General features: G+C 41.0%; 3 protein-coding genes across 4 annotated transcripts in view; 2 read left to right on the top strand and 1 right to left on the bottom strand.

The window, feature by feature from the left end:
* tet2 (tet methylcytosine dioxygenase 2) overlaps window positions 1–12,672 on the top strand; it is a 27,281-nt gene extending 14,609 nt beyond the window's left edge. The window contains exons 2-10 of the mRNA XM_060047583.1: window positions 2,924–5,909; window positions 6,021–6,111; window positions 6,241–6,334; window positions 6,636–6,844; window positions 7,072–7,222; window positions 7,314–7,403; window positions 7,626–7,763; window positions 8,006–8,351; window positions 8,502–12,672. Coding sequence (XP_059903566.1) covers window positions 2,966–5,909; window positions 6,021–6,111; window positions 6,241–6,334; window positions 6,636–6,844; window positions 7,072–7,222; window positions 7,314–7,403; window positions 7,626–7,763; window positions 8,006–8,351; window positions 8,502–9,853 — 5,415 coding nt within the window. The 5' untranslated portion in view covers window positions 2,924–2,965 and the 3' untranslated portion in view covers window positions 9,854–12,672. The remainder of the gene's footprint in view (window positions 1–2,923; window positions 5,910–6,020; window positions 6,112–6,240; window positions 6,335–6,635; window positions 6,845–7,071; window positions 7,223–7,313; window positions 7,404–7,625; window positions 7,764–8,005; window positions 8,352–8,501) is intronic.
* ppa2 (inorganic pyrophosphatase 2) lies at window positions 12,078–21,668 on the bottom strand. 2 transcript variants are annotated; one of them, XM_060047589.1, is made up of 12 exons: window positions 21,528–21,668; window positions 17,164–17,228; window positions 16,974–17,018; window positions 16,823–16,876; window positions 16,084–16,203; window positions 15,686–15,772; window positions 15,458–15,584; window positions 15,099–15,226; window positions 14,857–14,942; window positions 14,634–14,703; window positions 14,100–14,139; window positions 12,078–13,339 (listed from the first exon to the last, which is right to left on the bottom strand). In XM_060047589.1, exons 3-12 carry the CDS (start codon window positions 16,992–16,994, stop codon window positions 13,317–13,319), a joined length of 756 nt encoding a protein of 251 aa, XP_059903572.1. In that variant the 5' UTR covers window positions 16,995–17,018; window positions 17,164–17,228; window positions 21,528–21,668; the 3' UTR covers window positions 12,078–13,316. The 2 variants fall into 2 exon arrangements, with proteins under 2 accessions (XP_059903572.1, XP_059903571.1); XM_060047588.1 differs by lacking the exon at window positions 21,528–21,668 and adding an exon at window positions 17,963–18,226.
* The window catches only part of arhgef38 (Rho guanine nucleotide exchange factor (GEF) 38), a 12,915-nt gene continuing 12,715 nt past the window's right edge, over window positions 21,630–21,829 (top strand). Inside the window, exon 1 of the mRNA XM_060047584.1 lies at window positions 21,630–21,829. This exon is cut by the window's right edge and continues 80 nt beyond it. Within this exon, the coding sequence (XP_059903567.1) occupies window positions 21,630–21,829 (200 nt within the window).

The following is a 21,829-nucleotide window of genomic DNA, read 5'->3' as shown; positions in this document are numbered from 1 at the left end:
TGATCAATTTCTATCAAGCTTTCTTTAACAGATGGTTAAAGGCAAATAAAAAAGAGGATAGACATTGAATTGGTTTCCTTTTTATGTAAGAGAATGATCTAGTGGGTCTAAGGTGTTAAGACAGCCATGACCAACCAGAATACAAACTCATCTATGCTTCTATAAAACACAATCCAACACGAACACCTGCTCCTCAATACCTAGATTGTCATTATCTTAACCCCTCTACCCAGGCAAAGTTTCCATTGTCCTTGGGTCTCCTACAATTCCCTCGTTGACCCGCTAACGACTGTCTGGCTGCGTGGCAGTAATGACCGGGGACCACTGCTTAAGCAGGCCGCATCGTTAGTTGGAGATTTAAAAAACCCACAGCAGGGGGGCCCACTTGACAGCTAACGTCACGTTGAGGAGCGTTGACATGGGGTGGTACGTCGTTATTTAAGCCAGTGGGTTTGAGTCTGATTGCGAAGGAGCTTCTTCCAAGCGTGTGAAACAGGCGAACGTTCTTCTTTTTATTGATACTCTCCGAGCCTGTGTAGTGTGAGGTCTGAGTTCTTAAGTAAGCACTGGGAGTATTTGTTTTGAGTGAGATTGCGAAGTTGTTTAGCGAAGCTTCTGAATGATGTAAAACCTTCTGTGAGAAAGTATGCTCCAAAGAAAATGTGTCGAACGGACTTGAGGAACTAAAAGGAAATAAGTGGCAAAAAAGATATGCCTGTTTGGGAACATAATAAACTTTTTATTGTATATAAAGGACAGTTGTTTGCAGTTGGAAGTTGTGTTCTTCTCCACAGCCAACCAAAAATGTTTCTTGTGTCGCAACCTCCACAGAAGTTTGTACAAATTTGTAGGAATTTGTTTTATATAACTGAAAATAATTTCAACAGTATGAGAATATAAAAAATCCGGTTACTATTAGGTTCACACACATTATGTTATACTCCATATGATAGATGTTGGTTGGGTTTGTCTTTAACAACAGTTCAGGCGTGTAGTAACAGATGCAGTTTGAATAAAACAGTTTATGATGGATTCATAGAAAACTAATATACTCCAGATGTCATGATCAGATCAGAATGCTTCATTTCTTAAATCTCTGCAAAAAGTTAAATAATCTGCAGCATTGGTCTATTCAAACAGCATGAAATGGACCTGCTGTTATTTCACTATGGAGAAATAACAGTTCCTTGAATAAGATTCCATTTTCCCCTCAAGACCAGTGTCCATAGCTACCCCCTTTAGCAAATTTGCATTAACATTAGCGTTTTTGTAGGAATATAAATCTGGAACAAATTATGTTTTCAAAGTAGTGGCGGCCATGTTTTTCTTCTGTGGTCACAGACATATCTCATGCATTTCCTCTGAGCTTTATGGTCAAAAAGAACAAATATCAAAAAGGTTGTACGTGTTTAAATGCAGGCCTTTATGGTTCAGTGGTTTAGTGACTTAAATTGCTCATGAAGACATAAAAGGCTAAATTACAGATGTTTACTCACCCTGTTTTGGGACTGTTATTATGGGTTAAACATACTGGTGACAAAGCACAGTGTTAAATCTTCTAAGTCTTTCTCTTAATTGCAAGGGGATGGTAGATATATCAATGATGACAGGATCTTCCATTACTGTTGGATAATGTGTGGCAATCTTCCACAGGAAAAAGCATTCTCAAACATACTTTGAAACTAACACAGACACACTTGAATAGGTCAAATGTTTCAGTCTAACTGCCGTCAATGAACCACCTAGCAATACCCACCTTTTTGGAAATCCTTGGTTGCCTTATTCCTGAGCTACTGCAAAGGCGTTACTCATAATTATGATGGATTAGACTGCGGCTCTCCTTCAGCCTCTACACTGTAATTGTTTTGCAGATGTTGCAGATGTGACATGCATTAATAATAAGAGGGTGGCACAGAAAAATCAATGGCGCACCACCATTTTTCCATGTGCAGGAGGGGGGATGGGGGTTAGGAAAAGATGGGGATTAAAGGCCTTCCTGGGCTCAGCTTAAACAGAGATACTATACAGAGATCCATCCATGCATAATGAAACCTTATTTCGAGGTCAACAAGTACAGCCTGATAACAGCTATAGAAAAGGGCTGGGTCCCTATAGAGAAGGAATCCCTATAACAGGGACTCTTTCATGGGGAATGCACTAGAGTCATTTGATACTTATTTTGAATAGAAAAAACCGAACAGCATGGAACAAACAATCTAAATGGGACGCGTAACGGTAAATTAGTAGATGTATTGCTCAAACTAGCCTAACAAGTAACCGCCAAAGAATGAGTCATAGCATGAATCATGCATGATTCCCCTTATTCAAACAGCCCACAATAATGTCAGTGTTAAAAACCACATGCCTAGGATGGAAATGCACAAAACTGCAATTCAGCAATGGGTCATTGAAACCAGATAGTAGAACGTTATTTCCATATTTAACATACAAGTGGTGTGGATGAGGGGATGAGGAGCTCAAAATTATCTGACAAGTGGTACTTCTTCCCAGATTCACCCAGATGGTTCACGAACCCACACCCTCACCTGGCTGACCAGGAAAGTCAGATTGGTGTGTGTCTGTGTGTGTGTGTGTGTTTGTTTACATGTATTGATGGGATAAAAATCAAACTCATGATAACTAAAACAATTTGGTTTGATTTTGAGGTTTTAGAGGATGAAGAAGTATATGCTTGAATTTCATATAACTTTTACTATCGTCTATTTCTTCTATAATAATGAATATATAATAAAAAATAATGATTTCATTCACATTAGCTCAGTGTGTAGCAATCAGCATCTGTTGGCAACCATGGCAATCCACAACAGATGTCACAACAATAACGTCAACCCTAGGTTTTAATAAAAGCAACGCATGACTTTTATTTGGATGCTAACATCTCCCTCTCTCTTGTGTTTTGCAGGACGCAGAGGACAGCTTCGTGGATGGACTCTGAGCAGACCAGATGGAAACAGAACAGTCTAGCCATGAGACGGAAGAAAGTCTGATATTAGCACAATTTGGCACCACTGAGCATCCCAACCCGACGGATACTACCAAACTCCACAATGGAAACCAGTCTCCCGATGGAGCGCGGATTAATGGACACGAGGACTGGACCCATTACAAGCCTATTGCAGGGGTCAACTCCATGAAAAGAACCCAAGAGAACTGCAACAGCCCCGGTTTAGAACAGGGACTATTCAGTCCAGGGCCTTACACCATGAACGGGGAGCTGAAGCATGCGCACCCGGACGACTCTTTGTTGGTTCCTCAGCCTAAGAAACTCAAAATTGATACTGAAATGAAAGGAAATGAGGATATGAGCTCCAGTCTGGTAGAAGACTTTTCTGAGCTGACAAAGGAGACAGATTTTGACTGCAATGCCCTGCAGGAGACAAAACTGGACAAAATAAACAGAAATTTCTCAAATGGGGATCTTATTGGCCATTCTAGACAACCATTTTCCATTTCTAATGGTGCTACAGCCTCGCAACCAATAATGGAAGGCACTCCGGGTGATCTTTTAGAGAAGACTCTGTCTCAGTATTACCCTGAACAGGTTTCCATTGCACCACAACCATCTGGTTCACTGCCACTGGCCGTCAATGGATCTCTAGCAAAAAAGCTGCCCAATCAAGGTGCTCAACACCTCCCTTTAAGCTCAGGTTACCCAAATTCAACTCAGATGCCTGCTGCACTGCAACAGAAACCTAGACCCGGCCACAATAATGAAAATGGTTACAACTCTGCTCTCTATATAGTGAACGGATACTCCAAGAATCATGAAGCAGGTCACCAGCAGCAGCAAGCTTACTCTGTCCAGGAACGTGACTTTGCACTTGGGCAAGGTGGAGAGCGACCTGCCAACGACTCACAACATCAAAATGATCTAAAATGCTTTCCAAAGAATCCTGACGGCATGTATAAGAAATCAAACCAGGAGTTTAATCAGAACTCCTTCCCTGAACATAACATGCCTCCCCAGACAGGGAAGGGATGCGAGTCTGAGAGTTTTCCCAGCCCAGGATTAAAAGGAATGAGGCAGAGTGAGGAGCCTGGTTCTGGCAATAAATCTGAAAATGATGGTGGTCTCCAATACACAATGCAACCCCAGATCCAGCACTTTCAACAACGTTCAGGGAGCTTGTGTCGAGCTGGACCAGACAGCATTGGCTCTATGGGGCCTAAATCGATAAGCAGGCAAAGCGCACCAGGAACTCAGCAGTCTCATCATGCTGGGATGGAAAATGGACTGGATAGCCCAACCCAGCAGAGCAGCAACTTAGCATGCACTGCAACCGGCCAGGGGCAGTGGATGGACCGAAACACACCTCAATCTGAGCAGCGCTTGAGCAGTGGTCCGCCATCAAAAACACAAGAGCATGATATGTGGGAAGACTTTCTGAACAGGCCTCAGTCAGATCAGCAACCACCAAATCCCAAAGTCAATGGGCAGATGTTGCAAACAGACCCAATGCAACGCTTTCAAACCCAGGAAGGTTTCACAGATAACACCTCAGGGTCTAACAATTTCCAGCAGCAGCAGATTAAACAGGAGCAATTGCAGTCCCAATCTCATTGTGCTCAAACTCAGCACAACACTGCCCCTGAGTGGCAGCAATCTAATTCGAAAACAACTCCAATGCAGCAGGCTCTTTCCCAGCAGTGCAACCTCTCTGAACAGACAAGTCACTGCTATCGCACTCCCATGCAGCGTGAGCACTTACACGACGTAGACCCAGACCTGCAGGAAATATTGTCACCCGAATTTTTACCAACACAACAGCACTGTCTAGAACGGCCCATGTCGCATCCGCCCCAGTTTGAAGGGCAGCAGCAGCAGCTCAAGTCCCCCAACTACAGACCCCACAGTCAGCCTCATCCAGGTCAGCAGCAGTTCCAGCCCCACCAGCAGGGGAGAAACTCCGTACAGGCCAACCTCCACCCTCAGCAAGCTTTTGGCTACAACAACGCTGTGGAAAGGCAGCAACTTCAGAGGCAACAGTTTGGCACAGTGAATCAAGGGAGTGTGGACTTTAAACAATGCCACGCGCAGCAGCAGCAGCAGCCTTCGGTACAGTGCCATCCACCCACCCACCCTGACTTCCAAAACACAACAGCACGCCCAAATGCTCAAATACCACAATTAGGCACAATGAACCAACAGGTTTCAGGAAAGATGTATTCCAAGGAAGAGCAGCAGCAGCAGCAGCAGCAGCAGCAGCAGCAGCAGCAGCAGCAGCAGCAGCAACAGCAGAAAGATTTGTGTTCTCAATTACAGAGAGGGTACCAGCTACCTCCTGGAGCTGGGGGGAACCAAGGAGACTATCAGAAGCATGCAGCTCTGCGAATGCACCTTTTACAGCGGCAGGAGCGCCATGGACCACCTTATCCACCTCAGAGCCTCGGTGACAAACAAGGGCCAATACCTATCAAAATGGAAAATGGACCCCGATTTGCATCACCGGGAATACATCAGCAGGAGTATCAGAGGCGAGAGATGGCAATGGGAAGCCCACAGGTCAAGCAGGAGTTTACTCAATCCATGTGCAAACAAACTAACAAGCCCGGGAGCATCCTGGCCACCATGGAACAAAGCCTCAGGCAGTATGAGCTTTCTCCTGTGTTTGAGAAGAAGTCCTTAGCCCTAAATTCTCCTCAGGTGAAGGTGGAGTCCTCAGGGGCTGTCACAATACTGTCAACCAACGCAGATCTGGGCGGAGGGGAGTCAGGGATCCATTCCAGCTCTGCCCCCATGAGGAGACACAATGACTTCACCCCGAAGAAAGAGCCTTCCCTCCAGAGCTTTCTTGAATCTCCCATGAAGCTCCTGGACACCCCCATAAAGAACCTACTAGACACTCCTATCAAAACACAGTATGACATTGCATCTTGTCACTGTGTCGGTGAGTCTCTATATATTTTTTTTATACTCATACTTTTCTTAGAATACTATTATCCTAAACTGTCAAATATAAATTGATAACCTGCTTATGTTTAATCTTTTTTTTACCTAGAACAAATCAGTGAGAAGGATGAGGGCCCTTATTACACCCATTTGGGCGCAGCACCGAGTGTCCCGGCTATACGAGAAGTCATGGAGAAAAGGTAAACCATCAATTTATTAAAAGCACCATTTTGAGATGCTGTTGAAGATGACTCACGCTGTTGAAGACGACTCAGTACTCATATTGTGCTTGTTCTGTGCTTGTTCTTTGCTTGTCCCTCTCTTCAAAGGTCTGGGCTAACTGGTCGTGCCATTAGAATTGAAAAAGTCATTTACACAGGCAAGGAGGGGAAGAGCACACAAGGATGTCCTATTGCCAAATGGGTATGAAGGTTTTGCATTTCATTTGTATAGGGGGTAGTGTAGTCGCTAGGGTGTTCGACTCACAGACAAAGTTACGGGCCTCAATCCCCACAGCCTATGTCCACAGCCTACCTGTAAGTATTCTAGAGCAAGATGCCTTACCCCTACCTGCACAAAAATATCTTGCATATAAATTAACTATGGATAAAAGTGTCTGCCTAAATAACTAAATGGAAAGAAAGAAAAAGAAAAAGTTTCCCAATGTATTTGTCTCAACTGGTAGTAGGAATACTTAAACTTGCGCCAACTGTGTGTATTGCAGGTCATTCGACGTGGCAGCGATGAGGAGAAGGTGCTGGTGTTGGTCCGGCAGCGTGCCGGACATACGTGCGAGACCTCCTGCATTATCGTGGTCATTCTAATCTGGGAGGGCATCAACCGAAATGTGGCCGACCAGCTGTACAAGGAGTTGAGCACCACTTTAACCAAGCATGGAGCCCACACCCAGAGGCGCTGCGCAATCAACGAGGAGTGAGTACACATAGTTACCACTTAAAACACCAGGAAACCTTCACTCTACTGTATGTAAATATCATCATCATTTAGAACCAAGGTTTCACATTTCCAGCACTGGAAAAATCTTTTTGGGGGATAAAATATATTATTCAACATCATCCAACACGTTTTGGTTATTTTTCTTCCAATGTTCATTATGACAACATCCCAACATCCTAACACATTACTTCCCTATCATTTAGGAGGACATGTGCATGCCAAGGACTAAATCCTGAGGCCTGCGGAGCGTCCTTCTCGTTTGGCTGTTCCTGGAGCATGTATTACAATGGATGCAAGTTTGCTAGGAGCAAAATTCCAAGGAAATTCAAGCTTCTTGGAGATGATAGTAATGAGGTATGTTGTCAAACTCTCGAAAATGTGGCAACATGTTATAAGTAATAAGATATCTTTAATATTGATTGTACCAAATAACATTTTTTTCCAGGAGGGAAGACTGGAGCAAAATCTACAACACCTAGCCACTTTAATGGGGCCAATGTATAAAACATTAGCACCGGACGCGTACGCTAACCAGGTACATTTTCTTTTTAAACCAGTATACTACCAGTATACCAAGTTTAAATATCTATTTTTGCCTCAACACATACAAAATGCATGAGACCTATGCATTTATTTAATTTTGCTGTTAACTGCCACAATTAGTTTAACAATTTATAACCAGTTAATTTAATCATTTTATTCATTTGAATTAACAAACTGAACTAAACGTCTCAACGTTGAATACTTTGTTACGTAGGTGGAACATGAACACAGAGCTCCAGATTGTCGCCTTGGGCAGGAAGATGGCCGCCCTTTCTCTGGGGTCACTGCTTGCATGGACTTCTGTGCACATGCTCATAGAGACCTCCACAACATGCAGGGTGGCAGCACTGTGGTAAGCAGACGCATAGGAAACTACATGGTGTTTCAATATGTACTCCTAAGGCACACACGCAAACAATATAAATGTCCTTACATATCATGCAATCAACACATGGTTTCAAACTTAAATAAAAGAAAGATAAGTCTGATTATGATTATAAGTCTGATAATGATTATGCGAAGATCGTCCTTGCTAAGAATAGGAGTTTTAATTAGCATTTCAATGACAAACATCCTGCTACCCGTTTCTTTCAGGTTTGCACCTTGACCAGAGAGGATAATCGGGACATAGGCAAGATCCCCGAGGACGAACAACTTCATGTTCTGCCTCTGTACAAGGCCTCCAGTACGGACGAATTTGGTAGTGAGGAAGGCCAGCAAGAGAAGATCAAAACCGGTGCCATACAGGTCCTCAATGCCTTCCGACGCCAGGTCCGCATGCTCTCAGAACCTGCCAAGTCCTGCCGGCAGAAGAAGCTTGACGCCAAAAAAGCAGCGGCCAACAAGAATGCCAGTCTCGACATTAAGGCCGAGAAGAACATGCAGGCCAAGGCCAAGGCTGGCACTTATGAAAACATTGCTCAGAGCGCTGCTGGGACAGGTGGGTAGATCATTTGTTTCCCATTTGACGTACTGCCTTGGAAATGATAAATTCAGGGTATTAATATGTGATTTAATTACGACATAACTTCAATCCTTCAATACTTCAATTATATAACAACTCCTTTTCTCCTCCTTACTTTTTTTCAAGGACCTATCCCAGGGGCTATGGCAGCGGCAGCACAAGCGGCTCCATCGCCACACCGCCTCGGAGTCCACCAGCAGCAGCAGCTGCACCAGCAGCACGCCAAGATCCTCCCCCCATACCCAGGATCCCCACACCCGGCCGGCTATCCAGGCTTCCCTATCCATTCTGGGTCCTATCCGAGCACTTCAACGGCAGGTGGCATGTACCCCACGCCGACACCAACTAGCCCTTACCCGTCTCCACTTCATGTTCAAAACGCCTACATGAATGGGGCGAACTCCCCTTACCCCGGCTATCAGTGTAACGGAGGAATGCCCCTGGATAATTATCACCCTTATTATGCATCAGACCCAAAGCCCCTTGATATGTATCGGCAACAGAGGCCCGCGCTTTACCCAGAGCAGCAGGACGGTGTACATCAACGCTATCCGCCAAGGTATGGAGAACCAGGTTTACAGGTTAATGGATATAATGCCTGCAGCATGAGGCCAGGTGTTCATCCCATGGGCACTTACCCCCCCTATGGACCTAATGGAGCAACAAATGCACATCTTATGGATGCCCTCTCCAGAGCCCCCTCAACACACCCTGGGCTGAACTACGAAGCTGCCATGAAAAATGGCAATCAGTTCGGAGGATACGCAAATCCATACCTCCCTCAGAATCCACAAATGTTCCCCCCTGGCCAAGATCCGTTCCGTATGCCGATCAAGCAGGAAATGGGCCTTCCAGGCCCACAGGTGCTTCCCTCTGCATTAGGTAGCGAATGTCACACTCCGCAGGCACAATTTGGAGTTCCCAATGGAAACCTGCAAGGTGTGACCATCAAACAGGAGCCTGGGACCCCAACCACGCCCACCACCCCACAGAAACCCGAGATGTGGTCAAACAACGAGCACAACTTCTTGGACCCGGATATTGGTGGCGTGGCGGTGGCCCCGAGCCACGGTTCCATCCTGATTGAGTGCGCAAAACGGGAACTCCATGCGACGACGCCGGTTAAAAACCCAGACCGCAACCACCCAACACGCATTTCTCTCGTCTTCTACCAGCACAAAAACATGAATGAGGCAAAGCACGGGTTGGCTCTGTGGGAAGCAAAGATGGCAGAGAAAGCTCGAGAGAAGGAAGAAGACGCAGAGAGGAACGGGGGTGAGGTTACCCCAAGTAAAAGCGGCGGAAAGAAAGCGGTCAAACGTGAGCACCCGGAGACTGATCCACCCCGGGAGCCTACTTACAAGCGTTTCATCCAGACACTCATGGAGAGCTCTATGTCCAGCACTACCAACACCTATGTCAGTACAACCCCATACGCCTTCACAAAGGTCACCGGGCCCTACAGTCAATTTATGTAGGACAAGGAAAGGATACCAAGGAATAAGACATTATATTCCTACAAATAGGTGCTATATTTATTAGGGATGACATACAAGAGCCCTAAGCACCACTGGTCTGATATATAACACAGCTCATTTTCCACAGAGGAACAGTGTTAGAAGAAATGTGAACTTCAGATCAGTTAAGATGGAAAGCACTCTCTCGACAAATCTTTCACCTCTCTATAAAGCAAGCTTTACTCGTAAGTTGACCCAACATAATATTTATTTTTGTTCAACTACTTTTTGCAAGATACACACTGTCAAAACGCTGGTGCTGTCAGTCTGATACAAAAGGACTTGTTTATACTGGAAACAAAGTTTCTTTTTTATGAACTATGACTATTTTTCTTAAAATATATTCACTTGAGATAAAACCTTGGCAAAAAAACAGTGATTTTGTGATAAGCCTAACTTATGTTAAAGAATACCTAATAATGCTTTCTTTAATCAAAATGCTTTTTCACGATTGTGGTACCACTTTATACGAGTGGCAGCAACTCAAATTATGTTTAAGTATTCAGAAAACAGAATCATTATCAAATCATCAGCAACTTGATTACTCTACAAAATCTTTATTATCAGAGCACTTTTGATAACAAGATAAATGCAACAGCATCAAAACTGAATTGTTAAGTTTGTGCTTATTATATTGTTACAATACAATAGTTACTTCCTAATGATTTTCACAGTTAAATGACAATATGCATTAGAAAAAGGATCATGAGTAAATATGATCTGTCGAACCGAGAAAACTGACTTTCACTTGCATTTTATTGGTGCTTCTTTCACTATTCTATGTCCTTTATACTGTCCATTTTTTATTGAGCCATCCTTATGGTGCTTTTCTTTTTTTTTTCGTGAGAAAAAAAATCGATACACTTGATCACAACGGGGTCACAATTCTGTCGTTGGCTGTTTCCGGGTTGCTGGCCATAGGTTCACTGAACAGATCTGATGTGAATATTTAGTCCTGTGACTGTTGCATTCACTAAAAATGTTTTGTTCATACACTGAGGAACATGAGGCAGGGTTAGTTCAGTGGTGCTGGTGTTTCAGAAGGCAGCTGGCATGCTGTGGGGGTCTTTAAATATTGTAAACCAACTGTAAGATACAAAAAAGTTTGTACAGTAAATTAATTTTCAAATGTATGCTTAAGATTTTAATGTTGTCAAGAAGTAGTCTGACTTTTTTTTTCATTTGATGTATTTTATGCGTTGAAACTGTTTTTATTTCATATGGTGCTATTTGACATAGTAGTTACATAATGTGAGACTCATGAGGCTGATGAATGATATACAGTATCTACCTGTCATATACCTCAGAACATGCTTGGCAATAGGATAACATAACAAAGGTTTATTTTAGTCTATTATCCTTCCTCGATTACTCAAAAACTTTCACACTCGCTGAATATTCAGGTTACCAACAGGCCGAGAAGTTTATTTCTTTCCCATTTTTGTTATCAAACTGCTAGAAAGAATTACTTAAACTTGAAGCTTTGATGTTACTACAAATCAGGGACATTTTCAACTAAGTACGTCTAAACCTCCATCTTGATTCAGTTTGTTTTTTTCACCTCATTCAGGGACTTGCCTTCAGAATCCTATTAGAAAGTCTTGAAGCCATACCCAAAACTAAATTTATTTTGTAAGTAAAAAAAAAGATAAGTTATTTTATAGTTAGTTGGCTGGTTGAAATCTTATAAAAAAAAATCGTCATTTGAATTGAATATGCACTGAGTTGACTAAAGGGAAAGTATGACACTTACTTGTGAGAAGTAATGTAGTTTTATTTTGCTAAAAAAGCAAGGCCAGGGCAGTTATTATAGTAGTTGCACGCCATTGTGCTTGGGTATAGTTCAAATTTATTTATAACCACTAAGCAATTGTATAATGATAATTTTGCCCCAATTATTTGATTTAATTGATGTGATGTATAATGTTATGAGTTATGTATGAGTGACCCCAATCTTTAACATATATTCTATCAATTTCTTAAAGCACTTAATTTCTTTTTCAGGAAAAAAATGTAATAAAAGAATTACTTTATTTAAAATAGATTGTAAATGTGTTAAGGAAAAATAATTTATGTCACATTGTATATACCATGCATTTGTATTACACAAATACAACTCACTCTTTGTTGATATTGTAGGTTCATGTAGTTTTGTCAAATATACTAATACATCAAGTACCAATCCTAAAGTAAACATGGTTTCTTTATTGTTTGAGTTAACAGAAAACCCCAGTCAGATAAATCTAGACAGTTTTTGTACATACTAAGCTCCATTGCCACAGCAATTTTTTACAGTTATACAATCCGGTTAGCAAAAACCTTCAAAATGTGTATTTGTACCTTTCCCATTTTGTAGAGAAATTATAAAGTTATTATGTTGTACAGGACCCAGCTGAAGTAGCAAGTTGAGTAAGACAAGGTGATTTATAGCGGGTTTTAGCATAGCCATACTCAAGGATCAACATTACTTGAATGACTTTCAGAGCTTAATTTACGAATAAAAAGGTGCTAAGCCCTGACGTTATGCTAGCAGTTGATAAACAGAGGTTTGCAATTAGACACTAAAAAAGGTTAAAAAACTGCAAATTCCTGTTTGTTTTTTTTCAAAGGCTTCTCTAGATTTCCTGAAGTATGGTATGCTAAAAATGGAATTAAAAAGGTTAGATACTGTAAGTAATGTAATGTACTGAACGCAGTTTATTTGAAAGCTGTTCATTATATCATTCCTGTTATTGCTAAGATGTGGGTGTTTTTAATAAAGGTTATATTTATTTAATGCACTTTGATTCGTTTCTCAACTTAATACATGCCGTCCTTGATTTATGTCTTCTTCCAATGGTAAGGTAAGTTTTAAGTAAAACGGGGAAAAGAACATGTTTATAGCATATGATTATTTATTCTTTCAAATCAATAATATATTTTCTCAGTACAAAAAAAAAATTGGCCTTAATAAAATAAAAAGCTAGATTGAGTGCGATCGGTCACATGACATAAGCTTAACATACAACCGTAGTTGCTGCACTGACTTTTTAGAAAGTGGAAATGATTACAAGATTTGAGCCAAAAGAATACACAAATTTTATGAAAGTGAAATCAAAAGTAGCCCTGTGATCAACAGAATTATTTTGCAAACATCATTAAAACAAATATATACCATGTATTCTGCAAGCCTAAAATATAGTTTAAAACAAAATATTCAACGGTTATTTTACCTTTCAACCGTATAATTACATGGTTTTGAAAAAGGGCATTTCAAAATGTCATTATATTGTCCTATATTAAATGTTGGCGACCAAAGCAGAGACCATAGCCTCTCTGTATAAGTGCAGACAGAGTGCTTACAAAATGAGTGGAGAATGGGAAGGTCTTAAGTGGACCATAGGTTTTGTTGTTTTGGCACCATCTTGAGGAAGTCAGATCCCCTTTAGAGAAAATGCCACTTGTCCACTGTGCAAGGGAATACATGTATAAAAAGGCACAAAGCATGAATAAAGTAAAGAAAAAAAATTATAGGTTTTCCGCTTCAAATTTTTTTTTAAATATGGTTTAACCTTATGCACAACATACGTTTTATTATTTTTAGTAGGTGTACTTTTTCAATATAAAAGTGAAAAACAAGAAATTGCGCATAACGACTAATATATGAGTAATATGAGTAATACACAGCCAATTGGACGAGTATATTGGGCATAATGCACAATATTATTATTAGGAGAGCGAGCTCCATCAGTACCGACACATCATGGTTAAGCCTCTAGAAAATACATTATGACTTTCCCAAGCGGTTTTGTTTTCCTTGCGTGTTTTAGAGGTCAAACTCTCAGACTTTTACAATTCAAAATATGGTCCACAAAGAATTCAGCAGACGATTCACACAACTATTAGTTGTAAAAAAAGGAAAGTAATCTTGTTTGTTGTAAACTATGATCTATGTTAGATCATGTAGTATTGGTCTCCTGCACGTTCCACACACTAGATTAAAACAGAGGGGCGACAGGGCTTTTGCTGTGGCTGCCCCCCGCCTTTGGAATGAACTGTGTCAAGTGTGTCAAGTGTGCAGTTATTATATACTCTTGACGTTATCTTATGAATAACTAACTAATCATCTACCTTTAGTAGTTACCGCTAACAGACATGGCTTCTCTTTTGCAGTATTATATAATACATTTTAAATGGTTCAACTTTTGAGTGTTTTCTGTAAACTTACCCCCAGGAGACAAAGGAAGGGCGTTACTCAACGCAGGAGCCTAAGAAAGGAACAAGGATAAATGTTACTGAATACAACATGAAAAGGGGCTGGGGGTACGATTTGAGAGAAGAAAGAAAGCAGCAGAAGATTTTGAAAATAAACAACCCTCTTCCCCCCCCCGGCCCACCCTTTCTCCCCTCCAAATGCATCTCTGCCATTGAGAAGTGTTGTATTCTTACACCTTGGGTGGAGTTATGATAACGCTGTGTGTGCGAATGTGATTGACATGCAAGATGGATTTGCGAACCAATAAGAGAAGAGGAGATTCCCTGATTGGTACGGATTGAACCAGGAGTCTAAATTTGGCGCAGTCCGAGTCAACAAGAAAATATATTCTCAGAGCAACTAGCTTCACGGCTGGCTTTGGTTGTTCTTACAAATAACACTCAAGATTATAGCTCGTAAATCTTACCCAGAGCATTTTTCAGGACACATGAATACATGCGTCCTTAAAGACGCTGTTTATAAAAACATGTAATGCATTCATCTTACCGATTCAACCACATTTCTGGCGTCCTCCGAACTGCACGTGAAGGGGCTCTCACAGACAGAAGTGTTTTTACTGTTATCAATGAAAACAAAGAATGAATGAACTAACACAAAGTTGTTGACTTGCATTCATCAAGTTCCATTCACATATCATGCATTTATAACAAGGATACATATTCCATGCATATTAATCTAAATATAAATAAATATATATGCCAACACTCACCATTCTATCTCTCCACTGTTGGTGCTTTTCTGCATGAGAGCTTTCCAGTGCTCATGAGTGGATTTAATTACCTCCATGGCAAAATCCTTAACAAAATGTCCAATAATCGAGAACGGTTCAAACACATATGTACTTCATTTTGTTGCATACAATCCTCATGCCATTTAACATTTCTGCCCAAATGAATGCTTAAAAAGAGCTTATGAATCAATGATATTGAATCTAAATTCAACAGTTGTTACCTTGTCTTTAAACTGTCCTTTGAAGGCAAACTGGTTTTCGGGCTTTCCGTCTGGCACCTTGTATTTTCTGAACCAGTCGACAGTGGCTTCTAAATGACCAGGCTTCTGTTTGCGAACATCGTCTATACCTAACACACACACACACACACACACACACACACACACACACACACACACACACACACACACACACACACACACACACACACACACACACACACACACACACACACACACACACACACACACACACACACACACACACACACGTATGCCAAGCAGGTATTCGAATCGCAATTCAGAATTCAAATTTCTTAGGTTTCTTTTCGGTATGAAATATAAACATGAACTTGACCTACTATTCAGGTTTTGGGCATCTGGGTCATCAGCGTTGACAGCGATGACCTTCCAGTCGGTTTCTCCCTCGTCAATCATGGCCAAGACGCCAAGGACTTTGACCTGGATGACCTGGCCTGGCACACACACCTGATGTAGCACATGAACAAGAGTAGCCTGATGAGTAGGGGGCGTGGAGCGGTGGCACCGTTGTGTTCAGTTAGGAAACCCGTTCTGTGTGCAGCTCGTACCAGGGAGCCCACATCGCACACATCTATGGGGTCGTTGTCTCCACAGCACTTTGTGTCTTTGTCTGTGTGTTCGGGGTCCTCCCATGTCTGTCAAAACACACATGCCTTTAGAACAAACAACCCCGACACAATGATAACTTGCCAAGAGGGGGCAGTATGGGTGGATGAAATTTCGAACCATATAAAATGAGTTTAATAAAGCTCAGCCAGGCTGAGCTGTTCAAAGGAAATAAGTTTCCGAGAATTATGTTTAAATCATTCAATATTTCACGTTAATAACTTTTGAGCTTCAACTGTCACACAAAGAGCTTAAATGTGGAGCATATACTGCCCTTGATTTAAAAGCTTCCTCCACTACTTCCAAAAAAACCTGAATAGTAAATGAGGGTCTCCCCTACCTGTGGGAGCGCCCCGTAGTTCCATATGTAGCCCTTGTGTGGAAAGACATTAGCCACGTAGCGCAGTGCTCCTTTCTTCACGTCCTGTTTGATTGGGTTTAGCACCTCTTTCGTAGCAATCTGGGCGGACAAAGGAGCAGAAATAGAGCCTGACTATCTTTACAAATCCTTGGAATTCGATGATAAGAGTTTGAAATATGAGGCGGGAGTACGAATTCTGAGCAAGGATGGGGACTGTGTTTAAGGCAGTTGGATAAATCGGAATTCTGAATGCAGAGCAACATCTTAATAAGTCGCAAGGGAAGGAGGGATGTTTTTTCCACTGTTTGCAATGCAGCCCAAGCATTCACTTCCGAATCAAAATGAAGTGCTCGGTTCCCATTGTATACAAGTATGTAGAATGAGATTGAACACATATTTCACTTTTTCCACACAGAGCCAGTCCATTGCAACTGGTGGGTCAAAGCAACAGAGAAATGCAAAGTTCGATCCAAAATTTCCCACTATGCTCATGACCAAGAATAATAACTGCACCCCTCTCAGTCTCGGTCTCTAATTAAATGGGCACGCGCAGTGGCATTTAAGAACAGAATAAATCTTGTGGATTATTCCTTTCAACTCACTAGATGGGATGAGTTGAACACATGGTTAATTTACATCTCAACAAGGACAATATCAACACTTAATTAGAAGGTTTTAGCAATCCGGCCAAATCCTTGAAGGGTAAAATTTCATTTACCTCCATTTTTGCGTTTGACCATCGAGGTACCTCGACAACCATGTTGAAAAGCACCTGAAATGGAAAAATTAATGAAAACAATTAATGTTAATAATTATATTTTAAAAAAAAAGAATAATAATAAACAAATGCTCGACTAGCTAGGCATTACCTCATTCTCCCCCTTCTTCATTTTCTTTAGTGGCACATCACTGTCCTAGAACAAGGCAAAAATAAATTTGACAAATTGTTGCTGGCAGAATTTCAGTGTATCTAATTTATGTTTATTAACGTTATGCCATAATAAACTAAGCAGTTTAAATGCTAAATTCAAATGCTAAATCCAGTGGTTTATCAGTCACCTTCTCCACCTCTGCATGAAGTGGAATGTCATGGAACGGTGAGATGTATTTTCCATCGGATGTTTCTGGAAGAAAATATATACATAGAAACGCAGTTAGGTTCCGTTGCCTAGAATAAAAGTTAATTGATTTTCTAATTTAGGAAATAAATAAAGAATGTTAAATGTTTGACTGTTAATTAATTATCTCAAGACATTAAAAGACACAAAACTATAAGTTAGTCTTGTGTGTCCTTATGCTTTTTCCGCTGGTCTTGCAAGTGTTATCTTATCTCATCTGTGTATTTACTTTATGAGTAGAATGTGGAGTGCATGTAATTAAATAATACAGCCTACTATTATTTAGCATTATCCCGTTTGGGTCAACTCACATGCATTCTCCTCCCAAATAGCTCGTTTTTAATGAACTTGTCCAAAGGCAGCGCATTACAGAAACGAGCTGTCGTTTGACCCACCCATCCCAATGTTTTGACTGACAGCTTGTTGCAGCAAATTTACTAAACGGTACACGTGACCGAGAAAGTGTTTTAGAGCCTGGATAAACCCAAAGGAGTCTACGGCCTGATACAAGTCGAAAACGACTCAACAGCGCTTATCTACTAAACGGCATTCAACATTTACAATCGAGTCATTACGGTCTCGTTAGCAATGATTCAACAAGCGAACGTTTTCCTTGACCTCCATATCGACCACCTCGCTGACTCCCCTTGTACAGACATATATGGCGGGTAAAAATGCCGTTATACACAAACGACACACATTTTCTATCCACTGTTCCCACCGTGATTTATAAGACTTACTACAATAAATCCTGTAGCTTTGAGAGTTCGGTTGTCCTCTCGCCTCCGTTTCATAATGCAACATTTTTCTGGAATATAGTACTGCTGGTTGCCTGACCAACCTGCTCGGAGTGGCAGACTGTGGGCTAAAGCATTTCACTACGTTTCCCAGCGAGGAGCGCACAAGTGCTCTCATTGTAGCCGCTCAGGTTCACGAACTCTCCTTCCAAACGCGAGTTTCGCGTGAAACGCGAATCTACGGAATCCCCGAAGGACCATTGAGTAGCAGTATCAAACTTCCGGTATGATTTTCAAAATAAAAAGACATACCGGCACTTTCCAAAGTAAGCGTCATTTTGGCTAATTGACTAACGTTTAATAACACAAATTACTAAATAGAAAACAGTTTTACTGTTTACTTAAAGTAAGTCCTCAATTTAGGTACATGTCTGAACTCTTACATTAAAAGCAGAGCGTTTATGAGGACGTGTTCGCCGTGGGGGCAGCTAGTCGTTGCCGTCGTTACTGCTGACGTCAGTATGCTTCACTGTCACATGTTTCATGAGCACACTGCCACCTTTGTTTACCTTTTTATTATATTTCATGATCTTTATCAAACCTACATGCATCCATTATTTGTAGGGATTTAACAGTAGTAGTAATACTGGTGGAAATAGTAGCAGTAGTAGAGGTGGGATTAAAAAAAAAACTGTCTAAATGGCCTTTGTAAAGTCTAAAAGAATACTTAACTGTAGATTGGCAATCATGTTTCCCAACCTCAATTTAGAAAAGCAACAAACTCAAACACCAGGGACTTTCTTAAGCTGCCCAAGCAGGTTAAATTGTATGAACATCTAACATAATTTGAACATTGATAGTAAAACCTGCAGTCAATAAAGAGATCAAAGTCCTGTATCCATTCTACCAAAAACAAACAGGAGTGCCAGCTGTCCCCAGGCCTTACGTATTGCTGCTGTTTACCTTGAGGTATATTCAAACAATATCTATACATATTAACACCAACATAATAGCCACAGCACACCACACTCTGATGTGTATAGTCACACTGTTATCGGAGTGCTTTGATGTAATGCTAAGATGGAGCTCATTCATGCATCACAAAGCATTGCCTTCATGTCCTTAAATATTTAAGATGGTTGGATATTTCGATATGACTTGATTTCATGAACTCATGTCACGAAATACTCACATATATATATATATATATATATATATATATATATATATATATATATATATATATACATATACAATTCGTTTAACAAATACTTTTTTATGCATGTATCAAATTGTCGTTCTAGTCCTATAAAACAGAATAATAGAGAGCAATATGTGGGTCTCAAACAGGTATTTGATGAACACAACTCCAGGGTGATCAGGAAACATAATATGAGGCCCTATTATCTGTGCTCTGTCAGGGAGGAGAATGTTACCATTGTCATTGCTCCAGGTGAGAACTTAAGTGTCAGGTTGCCATGCCCACAAACACTGATGTCACCCTGGTGTTAATAAATTACCAGGCTCATCAAAGGATATGGGATGTAGTAAGAAATCGCTTGAATATGGAGCAGCAGGTTATGGGAAATATTAACCTTCAAGTGTGTAGTGTAGCATATCAAATGGGTTAAACTTCTTTGCACAAATAAGTAACACAGATAGAGGTGACTGTTAAAAAGGTGTTAAGTTATTATGATGAATGCTTTTGGGACTATGCATCTAACTATTACATATCTTCTGCTATATATTTAACAGTCACCTCCATTTGAAGTATAATCAATGCAGTAACGTCATGTAATTGATTAACGGAAAATAAACAATATCTGTGTACTTGGATCGTTCCTATGGCTACATTTTTTGATCTAGCTTGGTGGACAAGACAAATTGCATTATATCCCTGATTATCCCTGGTTTGTATGATATAATTATCTGAGATCTATCTATATAATCATCTATTTACTTTGTAATGTATCATTTGTATGTTTGTTAAAGTGTATTTTAAGCTGGGCCACCATAATATTGCAGGAGACTTACATGAATATAATGTCAAACCTATAGGTCCTATCCCTGAATACCATGGCCATCAAGGGCTCCAAGATGACACAACCTCTCATCACACTCACACCCCTCCCATTAACCACAAAGACGAGCACACGCAAACACAAACACAATTCACACCACGCACACACAAACACAATTCACACAGGCAATTTAGGATTGTTAATGAGTCTCCACTTCTTGGAGTAGACATCGATCACCTGAGCCCACCTGGGTTAGGTCTTTAGGGATACAACACTATATATTGCGATGTCACCCGGATAGCAAAGTATATAAGTAAATGGTAATATAATAGTGGAGGCTGTTGACTACAAATTGGGGAGGACAGGAGGCACTATTTATTATGTATACAGAGCCTTCATTCAGCAAATATATCCTGATCTAAATGAACAAAGTAGTCAACATTCTTGATGATCTCACAATGTATTCTGTAAAAGACACACAATACATTCATTGTGTTGAAGTTGTAAAAGTCACTCAGGGTAGTGTCGGCAAATGTATGTCTTTTTAAACTAGTAACAAATTAATATGAGACCACTATGCTCTGCATACTTTTTTTTTATAAACGCACTGATGTTAGGGGTTGCAAACACTTTTAAGGGAATGATTGACAAGAGACAGTCACAGAGAGCAAGGAGCTCATTGAAACTTTAAATGTTATTTAAAATAGTTTTTGCATGATACAATTTTAAAAACTGTTGCATATATATAATATATGCATATAGTTCGTCTTTGGACTAAATGCTAAAAAAAAGTGTCGTCATCATACCGACAACCATTGTGTGATTATAATGGTAGCATCAGCAATTCAACTGAGAATTGCACTTTGGAATGCTGCCTTTCAGGCCTAATCAGTTCCATCTGTGCGGTGGTCATACAGATTGCCAGCCGATGGAAATATGTAGACAACCCAGTGGCACTTGTTCATTATCATTTGACTAACTTAATAGGTATGTGCTATACATTTTAATGAACACACATGTTAACAATGTGTGCGTGCTTGGTCTGATCTTTTAGATTATACTTTGTGTAGTGACCGGAGGAAACACACATGATACACAGTTAATCACTTAATGTGCCAGGTGGACATCTAATCATATTGGATGTACCTAAACATTAATAAATATAAACTTTCGTTATAGGGTTTAGGGCATTATCTCATTGCATAACATGCAAATGTTTCCTCCTGCAGTATTTCGACGCGTAACATCTCACTCACATGCTGATTTCTGTCTTGCAAGACAAAACGGTTTAGAAAGTATTGAAAGCAGAAGGATCAATGATCAACAAATTGTTGCAAGGAATTAATTCCCCCCTGAATTAATTTCCCCCAGTAACTAGTTATTTCCCTTCTGCTGGAATGATCACCATTCACAGGCAGGAAGCAAAGTGCAGCAAGGAGGGGGCGGGGTTTCCGAGCTCTCCTGTGACAGGTATAGAGTCACAGGGGCCGGCCTTTGGAGCACCTGTGAAGAACTGAGAGGCAGTCGGTACACTGACAGCAATACACCTGTCGCATTTCCCAGCCGCGCTCTCTTTCTCTCCCTCTCTCTCTCCTGTTTCCTGCCCTTCTCTCTTTCTTCCTCTGTCCTCCCGTCCAAAGAAGTCCTCCATGTTTAGATCCAGCAGCAGGGACCGCTCGGTGGACAGAGCAGCCATGGAGGCCAGTGGAGGGACTGAGAAGGAGAGGGACAAGGAGAAGGAGAAAGACAAGGAGAAAGACAAGGAGAAAGTGGTGAAGAGGAGGATCAGGCCTGTGTTCCTGCGTTACCTGGACAGGAGGAAGACGGACTCCATCGTGGACGACGACAT

The sequence above is a fragment of the Gadus macrocephalus genome, chromosome 3 (genome assembly GCF_031168955.1).
Source record: "Gadus macrocephalus chromosome 3, ASM3116895v1".
In the NCBI taxonomy this organism is placed as follows: domain Eukaryota; kingdom Metazoa; phylum Chordata; class Actinopteri; order Gadiformes; family Gadidae; genus Gadus; species Gadus macrocephalus.
This window is presented reverse-complemented; position numbering and strand designations above follow the sequence as displayed.